Genomic DNA, 23589 nt, shown 5'->3' with positions numbered 1-23589 from the left:
GGTTTATTGTCAGACCGAGATGAGAAACAGCTCAGTGAGGAACATATTGCTCGCTTGTTCATTTTTGCTGTAATGTGGTCTGTTGGAGCACTTTTGGAACTGGATGACAGGCTGAAAATGGAGCTGTTCCTACGGAAGCACTCTGCAGTGAAGGAACTTCCAGCTGTGAGTGGAGAAGAAACCATGTTTGAATTTGTAATTAATTCATGTGGCCAGTGGGAGCACTGGTCAAAGAAGGTTAGTATGTTGGGACATGCTAAGCTTTCTCAATGAGTATAAAAGATAGACGTATTTGGTAAGAGGCATATTATTTTATCGTTTAAAGCCCTCCATAATTCAGTTAAGAAGATCAGCCCTACCAAATGTTCAAAGAGTTTCCTTTGTGAAAGTTTTTTTTTTTTTTTTTTTTCTTTTTCTTTCTTTTCTCCATAAATACCTGTTTTCAGAGAATGGGAACATACATTTGAAATAGCTTTGGAAGTGAAACAAAAGAGTTACCTTAGCTTTGTCTGCTGTCTGTCACCCTAGTGTTTAAGATCTCCCAGCAAGGAAAGGCTATCTTCATGTATCTTCATGTGCTGGAGAATAGTGAAGTGAAAATATCCCGTTAGTCTAACACCTTTTTAGAAAAGCTTAGCAAGGTACCGTGTGGTTATATATGGATGCTTGGCTTTCAGGAAGAAATGTTTTGCTGATGTACAGTGCATTTGTTTTTGTGTTTGATGCAAAGTGCCTGTGAGGTCATGTAGAAAACCTCAGACTTTTCCATATCTTTCTTATGCAGGTCCCTGAATATATTTACCCTAAAGATTCAGTACTGGAATATACTTCCATTCTAGTTCCAAATGTAGACAGTGTACGAACAGACTTTCTAATGCACACCATCATGAAGCAAGGAAAAGCTGTTTTGCTGATTGGGGAACAGGGAACAGCAAAAACAGTTATGATTAAGGTAGGTGGAATGGAAAACCAAAAAATACCTTTGTATGATAACACTGCAATAAAAAGAATTGACGTCACAAATGGTTGAATGGAAGTAAAAGAGTTTGATTTGTCTTTCTGTTACATAATAGCATTCTCACTGAGTCCTTTAGGCAATACGTACATGGCCTACAAGCAAAAAAACATAAGTATCTATACTTTAGTCTAGAGGGTTAGAGAGTTCTTTTAAACTTTGCTAACCGTGGTTGCAAGATTATATGATAAATGCTCTTTCATCTGCTTTCTCTTCTTTTGGAGAAGTCAAACTGGAGATTTTGATAAGGTAATGTTGATTCTTGGAGGATTTTTTAATTTCCTTGTGCTTTTTCAGTGGTGGCACATGTGAGTGGATCTTTTGTACACACTTTTTGCATAGACATTCTTCACAGGTCAAACTGGAGAGAAATAAAGAACTTCCTTCTTTACTCTGGGTAATTTTTCAGAGGGTAAAATTAGCGTTTATTATCTGCTCTTTTAGTTCCTTCACCGAAAATGACATTGTTCTTTCTGTGAAGTAAAATAATAACAAGATTACTACTAAATTAACATATTTTCCATATTGCTAAATGGTGCCAGTTAATCTTGTGACACATATGAAAACTAATAACTTGCTACAGAGAAGCCGATAAACAAAAAGATGAGCAAACACAAATTTCATACCAAACCTGACATCCCTTATTTTAAAAGTCTAAGTTTAATGGTTTTCAGTGTGGTTTTTATGATTTTCAGGGGAATATGTATACTCTTTCATCAATGAAAGATAGCTACATTAAGTTGATCTTCTGTTAGGACAGCTGAATTTACCATGCAGGCATCTGTACCTCTTACTGCAGGATCTGTAGAGATCTGGAAATTGAAAATATTTGAAGAACGCTGACCTAAAGTGACCTTTGGCTTTCTTAAAATCTGGATCCATTTTGTGCCCCCCAAGAATGTGCTTTCTGAGTCCTGACATAAAGTGAGTTGTACCAATGCCAGTAGCCATTAATATGACTTTTTCAGTTCAGCTGTTGATGCCAACATGCATGCCGGTGTAATGTCAGCTTCTGTTCCTGGCACCAGCTGGAGAACTATTTTAGCAGAGTGAAGAGGCGGGGTCTGGATGGTGGTCTCGATATTCTACATACTGGATTTTGGCCAGATACTGGCAACCTCGAGCCTTCAGCTGCCATTCCTGTCCCTAAAAATAATTGGAGCTGATTCTTGGGAGTTGCTTACCCCATGTCTATTCTACGGAGGAGGGTATGTTCCTTACACAGGGGAGCATAGTGTCAAAAAGTGCCAGTGGATATTTGACCTCATTTAAGGTTAAGACTGCAAGTTAACTGCCTCTACAACTGTCCCTTTTTGCTGTCACCTTCTGTAGAATTGTACTTTGCTATACCTTGTGGAGAAGAAATTTCCAGATACAGGCATCTGCTTTCATGAAGAACTGAAAAGGTTTTATTGTCGATCGCTTCAGGTAGTAATCTGCAGGGTTGAGTAAGGCATCAGTATATATTAAAACAAAGACCTGACACTGGAAAGCTTTTTTTATTTTTTAAGACACTCTCTGTGTTTTTAATTCTTGCATTGCCAAAATAACCACCTGATTTTAACTTGAAGCTGGTGTGATAGAGTTGAATATTGCATCTAGAATCTGATAGCAAACTAACTGAAATAATCTCAGTAAATAAACTCTTCTTTTTCAAAGATGTTTCTCATTTATGTTCTGTGTATATTACCGTTACCATGTAAAGACTCTGAAATGCTGTAATTAATAAAACAAAAATGTGTGTTTTAAGTGGTTTTGTATTCATGGTTGTGGTGCATTGACCTTGGATGCTTAATCAACAATGATAAGGGCTTATTTTTCTGATGTACTAAGCATTTCTAGTCAGCTCTGTTATAAAGATAAGAACTTTAATTATATTAAATTTCGTCATCACAGTGGAAGAATGGAACCTTTAAAAGAAATAATGTTGGAAATCTGGAATTTTTAATACCATTTTATGTCCCAGGATTCTTGCTAAACAATACATTTGCTTTGCTATATATGTATGTCTTGGTGTCACTCCAGGGTTACTTTTTTTTCTTTTTCTTTTTTGTTCCAGTATAAAAGCACATTAAATATGAAAAATGGAACTCTGTTGTTTTAGGGCATAAGCAATGGCAGTGGGAATTGTATGCATTCATAAAACCCAAGGACTCCTGTCTTCATTAAGAAAAGATAAATAGCAGTAAATTTGGTGTAGCTGGGTTTCATTTTACACTACTGTTCCCTTGCATTGCTTTAGATGTAAGGTATGGAAATAGTGTAAATTTGAAAAAGGATTTCTTTTTCACTTGTTCCTTGAAGACTGCTGTAACAGATCACCATTAATAGATTGAGTTTAGAAAAAAACAAAACAAAACAAAAAACCAAAAACCACAGCATTTACTAATGGAAAGTTTATTTGCATCCTGAGTTGTCATATGTGTATTTGTTGTAACACTTAGTAAATCTGTTAAAAGCTTATGAATTTTATTATTTAGAAACTTTATACAAAACATTAACTGAGAGTTTGAATTTCATGTGGGAGACAGTATATTTACTTTAAATAAACTGCTGTTTGGCATTTTAAAGTTACTAGCAAGACTAAGATTTCGTAGATGTCTGATTTTTGCAGGGCAGCTGGACGTCTGTGTCTCCTGTCAGTTGAATTCATCTGGAGTTACCAGTTCATTTTACTTAAAATTGGTTTATCTTACAGGATTACATGAGCAAGTATGATCCTGATGTTCACTTGAACAAGCGTCTGAACTTTTCTTCCGCAACTCTGCCAAATATGTTCCAAAGGAGCATAGAAAGTTATGTAGACAAAAGAATGGGTACCACTTATGGTCCTCCAGCTGGGAAGAAAATGACTGTCTTTATTGATGACATCAACATGCCTGTGATTAACGAATGGGGTGATCAGGTAAAAGGAATATGTTGGCATTTGGGAATTGGTGGTTTTACCATTATTGCTGTTGGAAGTGTTGACCTGTGGGTTACAAAACAGAGAAAGTTTTGGAAAAATTTTTGTAACATTGACTGGATCAAGTATGTCTACTAAAAGCACTTTCCCCAATCCAGGTTTACTGTGAGTGATAAGCTGCGAGTGCCAAAAGATTAGAGCCAGCGTCAAGCCATTTGGTGCAAGCATTGTAAATTCTAAGTCTTTTGTTTTGGTTACATGCAGAGCCTGCAGAATTTACAAACTCTCTGCACTCAGAAGCAGTCTGGGAAAGGAAGCATGCAAATCCAGGAAGCCAACAGAGATTCTTTCCTTCTGTCCACTCTGTGCTTTAAAGTACAGTTATTATTAGGTGAAATCTAATGCCACAGTTGACATCCAAGTCTAGTGAGCTGCTTGGAGGTATTCATAAACGAATACTTTATAGACCTGTACTCTGAAAGGTTGACTTAAGTTTAAAAAAATTACTGCTGAGGAAAAGTCATATTCTTCATTCTAGTGTAGCTCTGTAATCCTGCTCTGTTGCTGCCTCTATACAAGTGGATGTGTGACTGTGCTTTGTGCTAAACTAACCATTCTTTGTCACTCATCTATTTGGCACCCAAAACTTAGATGCAGCCAGTCCACTGCATCAAGACTCTTGGTACCATTTTGCATGGCTTTATAAATTGCTGAAATGCTCAGCGGAATATCTGAGATTAAGAGAGACAGAAAATGTCTTTCATTCTGTCTATTGATTTGTTATACTTGATATTTCCTCTTTTATTTATTTACTTATTTAATTATTAAGTTGAGAATCCTGAAATACTTAACTGCTCTGTTTCTTTTTTTCGGGGTGGGAAAACTAGATCACCAATGAGATTGTAAGGCAGCTGATGGAACAGAAGGGTTTCTACAATTTGGAGAAGCCAGGTGAATTTACAAATGTGGTTGACATCCAGTTTGTAGCTGCTATGATTCACCCTGGGGGAGGTCGGAATGACATCCCACAGCGCCTGAAACGCCATTTCACAATCTACAACTGCACACTGCCTTCCAGTTCATCTATTGATAAAATATTTCGAACAGTTGCTGAAGGCTATTTCTGTGAACAACGAGGTTTCCCTGAAGAAATATGTAGACTGGCTTCAGCATTAGTATCTACAGCTCGAAAAGTCTGGCAAACAACAAAAGCAAAGGTAATGTTACATCTGCTGCAAAGTCTTTGAAACATCAGACCATGACAAAAGAGCAAGATCTGGGCTTTTGTACTGTTTTGTGTGTTCATTCTTCATATTGTGAAGTCGTGACCTATTGCTATAACTTCTGTCTAATGCTTCCATTCTGATTTTTTTGCTACAAGTACCTAGTTAGTTGACTAAACACGTAGTTAATGTAAGAAATGTATCATGTAAGTATAAGATAACAAACATAGCTGATGAGAACATTTAGAGGTCTTCTGGTTGAGAAAATGTCAAGGGCATAAGGAACCATACATTAAAAGCTGTGTAGGATTCTTCTATAAAGATGTTTGGGATTATGAGAAAATTTAAAGACCTGACAGATTGCCAAGCCGGTTTCAATAATTTACTAGCATTTCTGCCTATCCAGTGAGGTCCCAGTTGACCAGAGGTTAGGTAATTTGACTCCAATCTACAAGAAGGGCAGGAAGGAGAATCCAAGGAATTACAGGTCTGTCATCCTGTCCTTGGTGCCACAGAAGGTTATGGAGCAGATCATCTTGAACGTCATCACATGGCACATATGGGACAACTGAGTGATCAGAAGCAACAAGGATAGGTTTATGAAAGGCAGATCCTGCCTGACTAGCCCAGTCTCCTTCTACAAGATGACCTGCTTCATATATGAGGAAAAGGCTGTGATGTTGTTTAGCAGGATTTTACTAACATTTGACAGTTTCCCACAGTATTCTCCTGAAGAAACTGGCTGCTCATGGCTTGGGCAGGTGTACAGCTTGCTAGGTGAAGAACTGGCTGGATGGCCAGGCTCAAAGTCACAGTGAATGGAGTTCAATGCAGTTGGTGGCCAGTCACTGATGGCAACCCCCAGGACTCAGTACTGGGGACAGTTTTGTGCGACAATTTTATCAGTGATCTGGCTGAAGGAATCCACCCTCAGTAAGTTTGTGGACAATGCCAGGCCAGGAGGGACCGTTGATCTGCCTGGGGACAGGAAAGCCCTGCAGAGGGATCTGGATGGGCCAGATGGATGGGGCGAGTCCAGCTGCATGATATTCAAAAAGGCCAAATGCCAGGTCCTGCAGATGTGTCATGACAACCCCATGCAGAGAGGGGGAAGAGTGCTTGGAAAGTTGCCTGACAGAAAAGGATATGGGGGTGCTGGTCAACTGCTGGCTGAACACAAGCCAGCAGTGTGCCAATGGCATCCTGGACTGCATCAGAAACAGTGTGGCCAGCAGGACTAGGGAAGTGATTGTCCCCTTGTGCATGACGCTGGTGAGGTCGCACCTTGAGTACTGTGTTCAGCTTGGGACCCTCACTACAAGAAGGATGTTAATTGTGAAATTAAAGACATCATCATTGCTACTGTCATTTCTTCATTTTTAACTTTGCTTTTTAAATGACAAGCATGCGTTTCTGCTTTAATGTGACATTGATGTTGAAAATATGCAGTATTCGCTTAAGTCTAGATAGGAAATATTTAGTACTTATTTGAATATAAATTATGACATTCTTTTCTAGATGTTACCAACTCCTGCTAAATTTCATTACATCTTTAATTTACGAGACCTCAGCCGCATTTGGCAAGGAATACTTACAGTTACTTCTGAAGTCTGCCAGAGCATCAGTGTTTTGGTAACCTTGTTCCAGCACGAATGCAGACGTGTTATTGCAGACAGGTTCACCAGCCAAAGTGATAAAGACTGGTTTGAAGATATGATGAAAAAGGTAGGCAAATAATATTAAAGTATTTGCCACAGAAAGAGGTTGGTGAAATGTTTTATGACTAAAGCAATCCTTAATGTATTGTTGTAGATTGCTGCTGCAGAACATGGCCAAAATCTATTTGAAAATGGATCCACAGAATTATACTTTGCGGATTTTTTGCGTGACGCCCCTGAAGCTACTGGAGACGAACCTGATGATATAGATTTGAAGGCTCCTAAAATTTATGAGCCTATCCCATCTTTGGATTATTTGGCTGAAAGACTGCAAATGTTCATGCAACAGTACAATGAGACCATCAGAGGATCAAAGATGGATTTAGTATTTTTCAAGGTATTAGTGCTTTTAATTATATAAATACAAAACCCACCTGGTCCTTAGCTTTTACTGATGTATGGATCTTATAGTTTTTCCTTCAGATTATATTTGGAGATAGCCAGAATTGCAAGCCCTGTTTCCAGTGAAGTTTACAAATAAGATCTATAAAGTCATGCTTCTGTCTCCCACCTGCCTTCGCTTCCACAAATTATTCCATCTCTTTGCAGTTCTCCATCTTTTCTTTCTCTTGCCTTGCATAATCCAAAGCATAACTCATTTGTTTCTACAGTACACATTATGAATGTCATCTGGCATCTCTAGAAGTCACCTCCTTAAAGGTGTCTTGGTACATGCTTCTTTTTTTTCATCTTTAGACTTAGTTCTCTAAGATAAATACAACAGTTGAATAAGAAATTTCTGTAGTGTACTCGTATTGTACTTTTGGCAACCTACTTGGAGAGACTATAAATAGCTCAGCTAAAAAGTTGGAGGATGGTGTTAATCCTCTTCCTTTCTAGTTTTCCTTCAGTCCACTAAAGAGGCATGCACTCAGCTCTGCTTAGTACAAATACTGCATATGACATTGTGTCATATGAGTTCGATACAGGGACATTTCTCTTGGGCTAGGTCTGCTGGCCATGGAAGTCCAGGGGAAATCTCTTGATTTTGATGAGTACAAGAGTGAGTCTTTGGCATAGGCTCCAGAGAAGCCTCTAGCTGTTGAAAATCAGTTGCTCAGTGATGTTTTCAAGATGAATATTATTTTTATGGCTGTTCATCCTTTTTTCTTTTTTTCTTTTCTTTCTTTCTCTCAATACACAGGATGCAATCACCCACTTGATTAAAATATCACGGATTATTCGTACTCCACAAGGAAATGCATTGTTGGTGGGTGTGGGTGGATCTGGAAAACAGAGTCTGACCAGACTAGCATCATATATTGCTGGATATGAGAGCTTTCAGATTACTTTAACAAGGTAACATAACGCAGTGTACATAGATAGACATTTGCTATAGAAATGAATGGCAAACAAGCAACTTAAAGCAATGCAAACCTGTCAAACATTTGATCCCTCCTTGTAAACTACATTTTCAACCAAAAGCACCTATGCAAATGCACAATCTGTAGATGACAGATCCTGGGTCTTTATTTTTCTACCTTTGTACCATTGACAAGAAGTCTTTCTTTCCTTCAGCATTTGAGTCCGCAATGGATCCTCGTGAAGTCCCACTAAATTATCATAGAATCACAATCATTAAGGTTGGAAGAGACCTCCAAGATCCATCGTCCTACAACCAATATCACCCACTAAACCATGTCTCTAAGCACCAGGTCCAACTTTTCCTTGAACACCCCCCAGGGACGGTGACTCCTCCACTTCCCTGGGCAACCTATTCCAATGCCTGACCACTCTTTCTGAGACACTTTCTTCCTCTGTTTAATTTTTCCCATTTTGCACTAAATATAACATGGAATAATATACTGGTGTATTGTGTGTGGTAACCAAATACTGATGACTGGGGAAAATAATGACTTTTGCTGTAGATGCTTATGTTCCCAGAAAGTATGATTGCAACTGTCACCAACAGCTTAATAGTGGGTAGTACTGGAATTTAGTAATTTGTAGAAACTGGGGAGGAAAGAGGGACACTTATTTATTTATTTATTCTTAATTTGAACCCTGTATAATAGAGTTTTCTTGTTTTCTGTCTTTATTCTCTGCATGTTGTTTTTAAAAGGTCTCTGTCATTCCTGACAAGAGCACTGTAAGAGATCTCTGCAATGCTTTGTCAGCATTGTCATTTAATTGTCTGGAAGGTGTTCATTTAAACCTTTCTGAAGTGACTGGGAGTAACTACTGCCTTCCACCTGTTTATCTTTTGGCATAGGGTTTACAGGGCTGTCAGCGTGTTTTGACTCTGAAAACTACTTGACACACTGAAAAATCTTCCTGAGAGAGATGTATCAGGTCTTTGAACATTTTTATGAGGTTTCTGCTGAGGGGGAAGAGAAAGAAAGACATATCAAGGCCTTTTTCTGTGTCCCAGAGGCAGAGGGAAAGAATGAAATAAAGGAGGAAAAGAAAAAAAGCTTAGAGTCACAGAATAGGTTAGAAAAAATTCATTTGCTGAAACTATCTAGAGGTGGGCTAAAAGCAAGTAGCTGAAAGCATGTATTTACAAAGTAAATAGTCATCTTTTGTAACTTGCCACAGGAGTCTGTGGAGGAAGCAGGTTTAAAAATGGATACTGGAGGAAAGAGATGGACATTCCTAATGTTCCTAATACAATGGCTGTAAATATGGAGTGGAGAGGGGAGGAGAGGAATGGGCAGCGAAGAGTGGATCCTGGCTCGTATTCTCTCCAAGTAGCATTTCTCGTTGCCAGCATTACGAATATTGAGCTAGATGGGCTGCTATTCTGACTCAGCGGAGAAATTCATGTTCTTATCAGAATACCACAAATCACTGTAATAACCGTAGCTGACACTTGCAAACTGAACAGTGAGATTGTTGTACAAGTTCTGCAGTGCTTACATTAGGGGTATTTGTAGAGCAGTGTTAAGATGGAGCTGCAAGAGCAGTGGGAGACTTTCTGTATGGCATATTTAATTTCAAAACTGTGTCTTTTTCAAATACTGAATAATGGGTTGTGTGTATTGCAAGTATTACTTGTAGCTTTGAAGAGACTCTTGGAAATAAGAAACTTTCCAAAAAAACCCCAGCTTCCTAAATTCAGCAATGTAATAGTCTAAGTACACAATGGACAAAATCTGCCATTTTAGTAACCTTACTTTGCTTCATCTGATACTGCATAATCTGAAAACTGTAGCTGAATTTGCATGGACTTTATCAGAATCATACATATATGTATGCACCAGCTACAAGAGGCATAATGAATGAACCAGTCATAGTTCCCATTCACAGTGGAGTTTATCAGCTCAAGTGATAATGTTCAAACACATCCTTTGATTTCAGTTAAACCAAATAACACAGTAAAAACTTCAGTAGTGGTTATTCTTGTCTCTTAGTGACTTAATTTAACTTGATCTGAATATCTTCAAAAGATAATACAGCTGTATTTATGTAATGGCTACAGGCAGTAGAGTATACTTGACAACTTAATCCAGCCACTCTAACCTTCAGTTCTAATAAGGAGCTTCAGTCTACAAATTGTAGAGATGCAAAGTAATATCGTGCATACATTAAACATAGTATTACTCTTACCATTTTTTTTTCCCCCAGCATATTATTCTGTTGATTTCAGCTCATCTCCCATGATTTATGGAACTGATCATTTACTTTTGGAAAATATTTAAGAAAGAAACCTGAAAAATGAAAGCAGGAGATACAGTATTAATATCATATGTAGATTTTTGTCTTGCTTAAGTAAACTGAGCCAGATGATAGATATTTCCTAGAATGATCTTTCATTTTTGTTCTTTCTTTAATCCTTTTCTATCTCAGAACATATGCGACCAGTAACCTCATGGATGATCTGAAAATCTTGTACCGCACTGCTGGGCAAAAAGGAAAGGGCATTGTCTTTATATTCACAGACAACGAAATCAGAGATGAATCTTTTCTTGAGTACATGAACAATGTTTTGGCTTCAGGTGAAGTCTCAAATCTTTTTGCACGAGATGAAATAGGTGAAATCACGCAAGACTTGATACCAGCAATGAAGAAGGAGTACCCAAGGCGTACTCCCACTGGTGAAAATCTTTATGATTACTTTCTTACTCGAGTTCGAAATAACTTACATGTGGTTCTTTGCTTTTCTCCTGTTGGGGAAAAATTCAGAACTCGTGCACTCAAATTTCCAGGTCTGATTTCAGGCTGTACCATGGACTGGTTCCAATGCTGGCCTAAAGATGCTCTTGTAGCAGTTGCACAGCATTTTTTAGCTTCCTACCATATCGAGTGCACAGATGAAGTGAAACAAAGTGTTGTTAACACCATGGGAACATTTCAAGACATTGTAGCTGAAAAATGTGTTGAATACTTTGAACGATACAGGCGCCGAACATTTGTGACTCCAAAATCTTACCTGTCCTTCATTGGAGGCTACAAAACTATTTATGAAGATAAGTTTGCCAATGTTGGAAGCTTGTCTGAACGTATGAGAACAGGTACTGTAATTTTTTGTTGTGTTAGTTGTTGTTTTTTTTATTGTTGTTGTTGTTGTTTTTGTTTTTGTTTTTGTTTCTTATTTGAGAAGATTTTGAATAAAAGAATGTAAAAGTGTAGATTCTTACATACCTAGAGAGTTAGCTTATGAATTTAAATTGTGAGCTCACTTTCAAGTTGTGGATGTGGGGCATCCATAACTTCCCTGAGCAACCTATTCCAGTGCCTCACCACTCTGAGTGAAGAATTTCCTCCTGAATATAAACAAAGGATTAAGTAACAGATACTGAAGACTTCTACCCATAAAATGAAAAACAATTTACTTTAAATAGTGAATAAATATTATCCCTGCTTAATTTTGGTGTTCAACAAATGGGATCACTCACTGGGGTTCCTAAATATGAATCCAAGTGACCTATTTTAAGTATCTAGATCACTTCGCTGAGATTTCTCTCTCATGTTTTCATATTACTAAAATAGAGTTTATTCTACTCAGGTCTTGCAAAACTGATGGAAGCTGAGATTTCAGTAAATCAGCTTTCCAAAGAGTTGGTGATGAAGGAGAAAGATTTGGCAGTGGCTTCAAGAAAAGCTGATGAAGTTTTATTGGAAGTAACAATGAAAGCCCAAGCTGCCGAAAAGGTGAAAATGCAAGTGCAAAAGGTAAAAGACAAAGCTCAGGCCATTGTGGATGACATTGCCATTGATAAAGCAGCAGCAGAAGAGAAACTTGAAGCTGCAAGGCCTGCATTGGAAGAAGCAGAGGCAGCCCTGCAGGTTGGAATTGAATATTCAGAATGTACACGTAGTTAGCTATTGCTGTTTGTGGAATATTGTGGTTTATACTTCTGATTTGAAAAACTAAAATAAAGTGAAAGGACTGGCAGTGACCTGTTAATCCTTGTAGGAAAAAAAACTAAAAATTGAGGCAGTGGAGAGGTAAGATGAACAGTATCTCCTCTACTATCAGGTAATAAAGTGGGTCATTTAGTGGTACTAGCTTTCTGCAGTACTGCTTCTGGGGGACCTGCAAAACTGCAGCAGTTTTCTTAAATATGCAGTCCCCCCAACTATCTTTCTCTACCACCATGTGATGGCTTAAATAAACTACTATTTTGTTCCCTATTTTTTCAGACAATAAAGCCTTCTGACATTGCAACTGTTCGCAAGCTGGGTAAACCTCCTCACTTGATAATGCGAATTATGGATTGTGTGCTACTTTTATTCCAAAGAAAAATAGACTCGGTAACACCTGATCAAGAGCGCCCAGGTGTGAAGCCATCATGGACTGAGGCTCTGAAACTAATGAATAATTCAGGATTTCTTAGCATGTTGCTTAGTTTTCAGAAGGTAAGAAGATGTTAGCAGCATTATTACTCCTATAATAATCTTTAGAGATCATGTGAAAGTGTCCTCATATTATATGTGCTCTAACATCTACAGGAACTGAAGTTCATAGGTAGTCTGAAACACATAAGTATTATGTACCTACAGTTGCAGATAACCGTGTGATTGTATTCCTCTTCATTTTCATGGTTCCCAATTTCTGTAATATTTCTTCTGGGTCACACAGTTTCTTTCAATGACAGAAACAAATATACCAAACACTGCATCTAATCCTGAGCTCAGTTGTATCTTTATTCAGGCAGTTTTCTTGCTCTTCAGTAGGAATTTTCCTAAAAAGAACTCACTGTTGGTTTTTCAGTTGTCTTACCATCTTCACTGCTACTAGACCTGTTTGCATGCCATCTTCAGAACTGTTTGACAGGGAGCTAGGAGGAAATATGGAAGAGAATAAGCATCCTGTCAGGAAAAATGCTGAGATATCTGGGAACCTTTGGGGCTATTTGACTAGAAAGGTAGAAAAATGCAGGATGATCAACTCTAAGAAAAAAACAGATTTTTACTTCTGTTGGGACAGAAACTTGCCCCATTTACAGTAAGATTCAGTGGACTGTGGTGCAAGGCGAATTTCTCTTCAGGGAGGTTAAGAAAGATGTTGTGTATAGCTAGTCCAGAAAAAGACCAAGGCTGGGCTATGAGATGGTAGAATCATGGCCCAACTCTAAAATCCAGAAAGGTGAGAAGGTTTTTAGCAAAATCTCTGGTTTCTGCAACATTGAGTAAAACTCTATTCATTTGTGCACTTCTCAAATCAGCTTTAGCTGTGCATTTTGCTGATGTCTTTCCTAAGCTACTGGGGTGTTTTTGTTGTGCAGATGAGGCTTGCAACCATGATTCTCACTATCCCCAGGAGCTATTTCTCCCCGTGAGCCATATTGGCAAGGCAGCATGAGGAAACTTGCACTGCCTCTGTAGACAGTCTCTTCCTGGGGCTGTCAATATGGCCACTTTTCCAAATGGTATCTTCACCAAGTACATAGAGGAAATTAGTTTAAAGATGATGGGGACTAATTATACACTCCTTACTCAAGCTTACTCCTTAATGAGGTTTCCAGTTTGGGCACTTATTAATACTATATGTGCTCCTGCTAGTAGTTTGCAACACACTAAACTTTACTCAGAAGAGTTTGAACGGTCTCGTGGGGCTGAGTTCTTGCAGAAAGGAATATTGATGAATGTGGCGAGGAACACCAGACTATTTCTGTCTCTGATGAGGTACTTCGTATGCAGCCCTTCTACCTCATTTCTTGTTTCTGAGATTGAGTATATATGAGATATATATGAGCATATATGAAGGCCATCATGTCTGCAGTTCTGACTACACTGCTTGCTTTTTTTGGTGAGACTTCTGTGATTTCCTAATTATTATTTTTTATGCAAGGAAGATCAGTGGATGAAATAACTCCCTGGATTTAAAATTCTTTACTGAAAAGGAAAAGCATGACATTTTTCAAACTCTTGAACAGAAATTTAGGCCACTTCTGATTGGTCTTTGCTTCACCCTTGTCAGCTTGCTAACTTGTAATTTTGAATAGGAGAATAAAAATACTCACAGTGAAAGCATTGCCATATGTGATTTTAAGAGTAATGTAACGAATGTCTTTGTTATTATTATAGCAGCTAGTTATTATTATAGTAGCTAGTATACAAACACAAGCCTGTCCTTTCTGATATATATCTCCAGGAAAAGAGCAAAACATTGCTCAACTCTATGAATGGGGGATGATTTTTATTAAAAAAGCATGTTAAAATGTTGCCAATAAAAGGAAGATTCTTAATGCTTCTGTTGTTAAGCAACCATTGTTGCTCTGTATAAGCTCTTCTACTCTCTGCGTTGCTTAAGGAGATGAATTCCATTTTCTTCCGATACTTGTGTAATTATAGATTAACCACCATCATAAAAGATCTGGCTTTTTGTATTCTCAACAGATTGTGGTGGGAGAAAAGAATCTGAGATTAGAATAAATAAGTGAACAGCTGAAAGAAGTCACAGTTACAGTTAAGGATATGGATAGTTTAAATGAAGTGAAGTCAGTGCCTTAGAGTTTCACCTCTTCCCTTCCCCAAGCTTCATGTTGGACTACCTCAGTTGTGTTCATACTGGTGTATGTCTTATGCCATTGTGAGCTGGTTCACGGAAATAACCTAGAAGAAAACTGATCCCTGGTTTGCTGGCTTGGATTCCTGTCATATTAGCTTCCAATCTAGTTCACTGGGCACTGGTGATGGCATTAAAGATGTGGCAAGAACATATCTTGATGTTGAGGGAGAGAGGAATGCAGGTACAGAGCTGTAGTGGGAATAACTTAGATCTTAGAATAACTTGTCATGGAGCAGGCAGTGTGAGTAATGTCTGCAAATCTTATGGGTCAAATATGGTTATTAAATGTAAACTCTAGTCAACCTGGAAGTTGGAGCTATTTTTTACTTGAGTTCACACACAGAAAAAAAATCCCTACACCTACTAATGTTCTGTCCTTTATGGAAGCGAAAGGCAACAGCTGTGTTTTGTTTGTGTAAAATGTTTTGTTCTTCTGTAAGAAGTGGTGGCATCATGTTTTTAAAAATAAAAATGTTTCTGTGAAGCAGACTTTATTCTAAAATGCATTTAAAAAATAATTCTTCCTTTCCATTGACTAGGACTCAATTACAGGAGAAACTGTGGAGCTTTTAGAGCCTTATTTGGATATGGAGGATTATAATCTGGAGACTGCTAAAAAAGTGTGTGGAAATGTAGCAGGTCTTTGCTCATGGACACAAGCAATGGCTTACTTCTATGGTATTAATAAAGAAGTCCTTCCTCTTAAGGTACTTCATATTTGTTTTATTTTTCTGAGGGATCGCTATGATTGAGGAGAAAAAATGTAACATTATTTTGGGTAAAAAAGATAATAATTTACATTTCAGTGGGAGCGTTTAGTGCACAGATTCTTTATACAACCTGGCTATTGGCAAGTGAGAGATACTGATTGTGTATTTGCTATTGGCCTTGGTGCCAGGCACTGCTGTTTCAAGAAAATTTTCACTCCATTTTACTTGCCTGGGAAGGAGTATGGTCATCATGGTCTTGGTAGAATCTGGGAGAGGAGAGATCTTTCTTGGTGCAGAAGTATTCTTTAGTGAATTTAGCCAGAATTGAGCTCTCTAAGAAAACTTTTGAGTGTTAAGTTGCTACAAGTGATTGTATACATAATAAAGTAAGTAGTCGTCTTACTTCTGTTGGAACAATGAAATTTTCACAGTAATACAATAGAATATGATAAGCTGCACTGCTAAAGATAGTTTTATTGTCTTGGAAATGTTTCATTTATGAGCATATTTAAAAATAAAATAGCTTTGAACATGGTGGTTTACAATGTTTGCTTCTGCAGGTGATTTTAGTGCTCTTTTCTAAAGAAATAGATACCAGTTGGTTAAGTTTTCACTGTAGTCATGCTCAGCCTCCTTTCGAAAAGTCAGTCTGTCAATTCTATATTCACAACTCTTCACATATTTGTTTAGTATACCTGAATAAATCTAATTCGAATTCATTAAAAGCATGATATTTTTTATTCATGTTACTGATAGAGAAGACTGTATTTCTGTGATACGTAAGTGTCAATGTTCAAATAATGGGATGTTCTCTAATGAAAACAGAATTTGAAAGGCATCTGTTGAGAGCTGTAAAAGACAAAAGACCTAGGGAAGATAGTGGACTAATACTCTGATGCAACTCTGTAAAAGCTACAGAAGTGCTCTTGTGGTTTTTAGTTGATTATACATGATTTAGGGTTACATATAGATTTAATTTTATATTCAAGTATTTACATTTTGTCACACCGGAGCTGATAAAAAGCTAAGCATGCATTTCTTGGCAAAATAATGCCTATTGTCAGGTATGGCAATAGCTACAACTATTTTAAAACTGCAAACGATAGAGCGAGTTGTTGGGTCAAGCAATGCAGTGATGTTAAGAAAATAATTGAAAATAAATGTACAATTACATAGCATAAAGGACTACCACAGGGCACATCATCTGATGTTAAAAGCAGGTTTACTGAGTGAATTAAGCTGCTTTATCCTAACAGCTGTTCTAGGAGACAAACCCCCTTCAACTCCATCCAATATATTTTTAATTGCATCTTAAATGAGACACAGTGCCTCATTAATCTTAAATGTGACAAGTTGTGAAAAGTGACTAATAATGACTTATATCTTAGTAAGTATGGTGCGCAAAAGTGTAAAGATGAATTAATTGCTAGAAATGAACACCTACATTCTTTAGATATGGGTTTTGCAGCCTAAGGGTCACAAGTGAGAGTTGAACACAGCAAGTACAAACAAATGTTGCCTGGAAATGCAGTGGAGGATGATTTATCATACAGCATTCAGCATGTGTGTACTGCTTTCCTATAAACCTTCAACATAACCATGAGCTGTTCTTTTCTAGTTTGTTATCTAGTAAGCAAGCCTGCTGGATTAACCTGGTAATACAGAAACACCATCTGCTATTTATTAAATGAAGAACATAGTGGCAGAATGAAGAAGCCCTGGCTTTAGCTGTGATTCTGCAAGCTTCCAATTAAAATACTGTGCATAAGGATATAATTTCCCTTGGAGATGTCTCCAATGATTTTAATTAAGATTTCCTTAGGCTGCTATGATGATCAAGGGAAGTTTGTCTGTAGTTTATAAATTCTGTTTGATATGGAGGGTTGTCCCTATCAAGCGCTGTTTTAAATATGGAACTCTATTGCCTTTTCTCCTTTTGCTTGTCTCTGTGCTGAACGAAAACCCACAGGAGTCAGTAAGTGGCATTTCACCTCAGGATGAGGTAACAGCAAAGGAGTATCAAAATTTGAGGGGCATCCATGTAAATAAGAGTGTCCTTTTCAAGGTGATGCCTGCCAGGCAGGAAGACAAGCATTTATGTCTGGATTCAAGGCCCACAGTACCTGTGCAAGGAAAGCGTTTACACTGTGGGAGTGAAGGGGAGGAGTGGATCACCTAACAAAACAGATCAGAGCCAGGACATATGACTGTGAAAAGAGAAGAATGAAGAATCTTTCAACAGCTGTTAGAGGCTGTGAAAAGCAGAAAAGAGGCATGATCCCCATGCCTTTCAGAGGTCATTTTAATGCCAAAGAATGGTTGCGGATAGGAAAGAAATTAAGACCAAGATTTTGTTAATGTCATTCTGCATGGATTTATTTGCATGTGTACATGTATATATATGTATACCTACATATGTGTAATACATTCTTGAGATTGGTGATGTGAAAATGTGGGCATTGGAATATCTGCAAAACCTGTGTATGTGCTTGCTTAACACTTCCCTAATTTAGCTATGAATCCAACCTTCTTATGATACTCTGAGAAACTCAGAGTAATCTCATGAGGCTCTGAGAAAGACGATACAAAAGCAGTGGGGTGTCTAGGTGAAAATCATCAATGACCTGGGCAGGAGGAGCTTGAGGTTGCATTTCCATGAAGAGGTGTCAGTCAGATGCCACGTGCCCAGGAAAGGACTGCAAAAACAAGGCAAAGATGGTCACCCAGCACATCCACAGAGCACTTCCAGTAACATTTCCTGAATTAACTAAGTAACAGCTGCTCTTCACAGTGATCAGGGTTTGGTCTAGGTATTCCATTCATAAGAAAGGATAGCATTTAAAGATGTGAGGTTTTTCATCGAGGATGACATTTTTATTTAAATGCTTTCTTGGATCAGGACCAGATATACTCAGTGTTTTGCAAAACTGAGTTTGCAATGAATCAATGAGGCTATGTCAATACTAATAAATTAAACAGTGCTACTGAATTTTCTAGACACTGGATTGTGATCATCTTCATTGTTAAATTGTTTTAATGATCCCTAGTGTGAATTTGGCCTTGGCGAGGTAGTACTTTTTCAGCAGTCTCTGGTCACCTTTCGAAGAACCATTTTCACAAGGCTGTTTGCATGCAATGTGCTGTTTTAGAGGTTGTAAGAGTTCAGTGTGAGCTGTTTTACTCTTGTAAACCTCAGTGCCAGAGAAAGGTCTTGGGCATGTTTAATTTAATATTATAGCTGTAGGCAGTAATTACTTGTTTATTTTTCCTGTTTTTATGTGGAATGCAAAAAGGTTAAGAGCGGCAAGATCATCTCGCCACCTGCTATGAAGTCCTCTCTGAAGGCATCCTGGAGTTCAGTCTGTGCCCCTTGTTGGCACAGGTACCATCTCAATACTTGTACTGTGCAGACAGAGGCAGAGAATGGATGGAGGCACTCCAAATCTGCTGGAGCAGACATGAGAGGTTTTGTGTGCTTCCCCACAATGCCAATGGCAAGAAAAGGCTGAAGCTGCAGCTCTAACACAAGCCTAGGAGTGTTCTAATGTAGCTCCCTTGTCCACAGTGTGGATCTCGTGTCTCTCATCCTCATGATTCATTCACATCAAATCCATTTATTCAGGCTTTCACACTGCATCCAACTGGAACAAATTTTGAATCGTTGCTTTGCTGTGTGACTCAGGGAGATGAAATGAAGGGTGTGAAGCGTGTTCACGTAGCAATGCCACTAAACTTAGAAAGGCCACAGTGGTTCTTTGTGGTTGGGAGACACATTTCGTTCCCTCCACTAATTGGCTGAAAACCTTTGTAAGAAGCTGCTTGTGACTGTAATAGCCTCCTTGAGCAGAAGATTCTCCTTGGCAGCAGAATTTGCCTTCTGCTCTCATGGCAAAACTGCGCAGCAAGCTGCCAGCCAACCTACTAGTGATGTCTATACAAAAGCAGTGTTTATACCCATGTAATTTTCAAAAATTGAGTTGGAAAGAAAGGCAGGGAGAGAGCACATAGTGATGATTTCACAGGGTGAACTGAGGCAAGTAGTCTCTCTGCTCTGGGGAATCACATAGGTTGCTCACTCCGGTATGCTAGCATTCGTTCTTGTGCAACCAACCAGTATTCACCACATGTGAGTAAGCAGCCTACAAATCAAGCCTATACCAATGTGTATTACTACTTTGGGATGATTACCCTAAAATTGGCTGAAAACCTTAATCAAATTGTCTATAACATTATTTCTTATAATAAGTAATCTGCTAGAGATCCCTGTCAAGTCTTAAGTAACTAATTTTGGGATTTTTTTTTTTGTGTGTGTTGAAGTGCAATAGATTTTTTTGTACTCATCTCAAGTATTTTTTTCATTGTGTTAACATCTTCAAGGTTGAAAGCTTTTAAGAGCTTTTAAGAACTGGGAAGTCTGTTTATCTGTCTTTTGCATCTTTCTGGGTAGTTTATTGCTGTATGGAGATCTGGCTTTTTCGTATTTATGAGGCACAATTGCTCTTTTGTATTGGGAATTCACATGGCCATTCTTTTCTTTTGGGCTTACGTGCAGCTGTGATAAATGCCAAGGTGAAATATGAATCTGCACAGCCAGGTGTAAGTTCCCTGTTTTTCCAGCTGTTCTGCCTCTGCTGTTCTTCCAGCTCTCCAAGGATCTTGCTCCCTGTTCATCCCCTGTGAGCTGGGGGTGAAACAAGGTGTCATAACTTTGTTTTACTCCCATCCATGGCTTTCACAGATAAGAGAGTGTTCTGCACCAGGATAGGGGTAGGATAGTTGGCAGAGAGAGGGATATGCTGGATCTCATTAAGAAAAGCCCAACAACAAATGGCTTAATAAGGTAACTGCTTTAATAAGACAATAAGAAGAGGATTATATGATAACTTGAATGACCAGAAGAGAGGTTTTTTTCTCCATGGACAGGATCTGCTCTGCACAACACGCCATGGGAAAATCCATCCAGGCTCCATCCAATGCTGCACGAACATGGGGTGCACAGCATCTGAAGGGATGTAAGATTTGCCCACTTTCCATATTCTTCTTTTTATTGATGTCTCACTGAGACATTGCCTTATTAAGATGTTAGTTGTCAGGCCTTTCTTACTGACATTCAGAAAGGACCCTGGACTGTCTCTCCCTCTCTCATCTCACCCCCCATGCCATCCCGTGTTGGGGAGGAACAGTGCAGAGGAACACTACCTCACCAGCGCAGAATTCCTGTAGTGTTTAAGCTTTTCCTGAGGGCTCCAGATTCATGAAAAAAATAACATCAGTGGTTCTGAAATCTGCTTAGCTAGGTCTTAACAAGACTCATTGGTCTGCTGGTTTAACAGTGTTTATCTCTAGGAGATGCTGTTTAATGGGCTCTTTGATAAACGGTAGAATAAAAATATTTTAGCTTTCTTACATGATGGATAGTTTTTGAGTGGCCATTTTGCTGGCTTATCTCCATTATAAAATATTTGCTTATCTCTAGGATCTGTCAACAGGCATGGTGGCTACAGTAAAAGATATTTTTGTGGGCAGTGCTATTCTCTGGAAATGTATCTCCTGAAGTGGTACTGCTGTGTTGGTTACTGCAGATATGCTTCTCTAATTCCTTCCTTGTAGACCTGTCTTTTGAAATCCACCAAACTCCAGCTTTTTTCAATATGCCTAAATCTCAAAATGTGATCTTGGCTCCTCTCATTTTCTATTTTCTTCTTATCCAAAGCAAGAAGAATTTGTGAATTTTAGCATATTTTGATAAACAGTCTATCTGTTTAGTCAAGATACAATGCCAAAAACCAACCCAAAGTTATACTGTTTATTAGGAGTCATCCAATAGGTTCCTTGTTCTGTTACTCTTCTGCTGTGATGTAATATGTGTCAAGTGTTATATTTGTAGTAAAACTTTTTTACAGATTCTCGGTTTCCATCTTCATAACTCTTACAGCAGGAAAAATAGAAATAAGATACATGACCTTTAAACAAGTGTTTTAAATATTTAGAGCAAATGGAAACAGTGTTTATATGTAAGAGTGAATTTCGTAAGAATTTTGTCAATTTCTAATCCTTTGCAAACATCTATTTGGAAACACATTCTGGTTACTTTTTATTTTTTTTTTTGTTTTGTTTGTTTTTATTTTTATTTTCTGTTAGGCATACAGAAATGAAGACGCCAAATTTAAATGACTGGCAATTTATCATTCAAATTTTCACAGAAACATAAGAAATGTGTCTAAAGCTTTAGTTTCCCGAGGAGCAAAATATGTTTGTTACATTTTTATTGTAGAAGTAATTGATGGGAAAAGAGAGAAGAAGAGTAGTTTCCATTACCATTATTATTATTTTATAGTTCATGAGTCACAATCTTAATTTTCTTTTGCACTGAGAAAATATCACAGAAAACATTGTATGCATTGCCTCATATATCTAGTATACAGCTATTTCAAATTTATTGCGATTACAAATCATTAATCATTGTGTGATTAATGGATCATTCTGAAAATATTATTAAAATATTTTAAGATTGCCTTGAATAATAATAAAAAGGGAAAAACTGCTGTCATGTTGAGCATGTATTTTCAAAAGTACCCATACAGTATGTGCCACTAGATGAATGTCATTTGCTGTTGCCAAATAACAGGTATTAAATACCCTTTACTTCAAAATGCTTGTAGGCAAATCTAGCCTTACAAGAGGGAAGACTTGCAGCTGCTCAAACTGAACTGAATAATGCACAAAATCAGCTGGATGAGAAGCAGATGGAACTGGATCAAGTACAAGCCATGTATGATTCTGCTGTGAGAGAAAAGCAGGCCTTACTCGACGATGCTGAGGGCTGCAGAAGGAAGATGAACAATGCCACAGCGCTGATAGAAGGATTAGGTGGAGAAAAGGTACTGGCACATTATGGGTAGGATCCCAGAACAGAGTTGGTGCTAGTTTTGAGAATACTCTGTAATCATCATTAGTAGTGCTCAAGAAATTCAAGGCAAGGTGATATCTTGATATCATATAGCACTTTATTTTAGTTATTTTTTTTTCTAATCCTTCTGTCTATCAAAGTAAAACAATTTCTTGTGTTAACTGAATTCTTATGTGTAATGCTTCATGTCACACCATATGACTCGTATTGGGATAAAGTTCAAATTTAAAGCCAGGGAGCCAAATTCCTCTTAGCATTAGTAAGAGGAATTAGGTTTAACCTAAATAATTGCCCTAAAATATTCATAAGAAGGATTACTCTCTTTTTCTCACCAAGTATTCAAGAATAGAAATTTGAAGCTTGACTAATTTTCTGAATTATATTTTAAGTTCAGATTGCTACTGGAACCTTCCACAGAATTATGGGCTAATCATTATCCTCTGCACTGAGCTTGAAGTTTGCAGTATGAAAGTTGGGAAGTATGCAGATTTTTCTGTCTTCAGCTTCTACTGGAACTTGAGGGTTTCCAGAAGAAGCAGGATAGTCTTTTTTGCATTGGCTGGTTATTTCCTTTGATAAGTCCTCGCTTCCAATCAAACACAGTCAAAACTGATGAGAGCTTTGACTTCATTGAATCCTGTAAGGCCTGGACATCAGTGTTTGGTTGCATAGATGTGCTTCAAAGTGTATTAGTCAACAATGTTAGATGCTTTGACATATTTTTCAGTGAACTTCTGAATCTATAGATAACACCAAAACAGGAGTTACAGTGCCTTACCGTGGGTTTTCTGAAGCTTTGTGCTAAAAGCTTTTGTAAGAGCTGTTATTTCATTCTACTTCTGAAAATTCAGAAAAAACAATAAGAGACACTTGGAGCCTTGGGCAAAAATGGCATTGATTAAATGTGTTTTTTCTCAGTTTAAAGTGTGCAGGTCCTGGCCAAGATTGCATGCAGAGTGATTATAAGGGAATAGAAAACTGTGGAGAAATGAATAAGTAAAACTCAAAAATAGTGTTCAGATAATAACAGTCATGGAATAATTGAGATTGAAAGGGACCTCCAAAGGTCGTCTAATCACTCAAAGTGAGCTCCAAAGATCATCTAATCGCTCAAAGTGATCACCGTGTCCCCATGACCATCACAAGATCAT

The 23589-nt window shown here is 37.9% G+C and overlaps 1 protein-coding gene across 1 annotated transcript in view; it reads left to right on the top strand.

The window, feature by feature from the left end:
• Nucleotides 1-23589, top strand: part of LOC311206373 (dynein axonemal heavy chain 5-like) — a gene marked incomplete at its 5' end in the record, with an annotated part of 146980 nt that overhangs the window by 72246 nt on the left and 51145 nt on the right. Inside the window, 12 exons of the mRNA XM_084281653.1 lie at nucleotides 1-237; nucleotides 785-952; nucleotides 3714-3920; nucleotides 4808-5137; nucleotides 6662-6868; nucleotides 6956-7198; nucleotides 8006-8160; nucleotides 10651-11315; nucleotides 11810-12090; nucleotides 12448-12663; nucleotides 15358-15525; nucleotides 22191-22409. Of these exons, the coding sequence (XP_084137779.1) occupies nucleotides 1-237; nucleotides 785-952; nucleotides 3714-3920; nucleotides 4808-5137; nucleotides 6662-6868; nucleotides 6956-7198; nucleotides 8006-8160; nucleotides 10651-11315; nucleotides 11810-12090; nucleotides 12448-12663; nucleotides 15358-15525; nucleotides 22191-22409 (3096 nt within the window). The remainder of the gene's footprint in view (nucleotides 238-784; nucleotides 953-3713; nucleotides 3921-4807; nucleotides 5138-6661; nucleotides 6869-6955; nucleotides 7199-8005; nucleotides 8161-10650; nucleotides 11316-11809; nucleotides 12091-12447; nucleotides 12664-15357; nucleotides 15526-22190; nucleotides 22410-23589) is intronic.

The sequence above is a fragment of the Netta rufina genome (assembly GCF_964035555.1).
Source record: "Netta rufina genome assembly, chromosome: 2".
Taxonomy (NCBI): Eukaryota; Metazoa; Chordata; class Aves; order Anseriformes; family Anatidae; genus Netta; species Netta rufina.
This window is presented reverse-complemented; position numbering and strand designations above follow the sequence as displayed.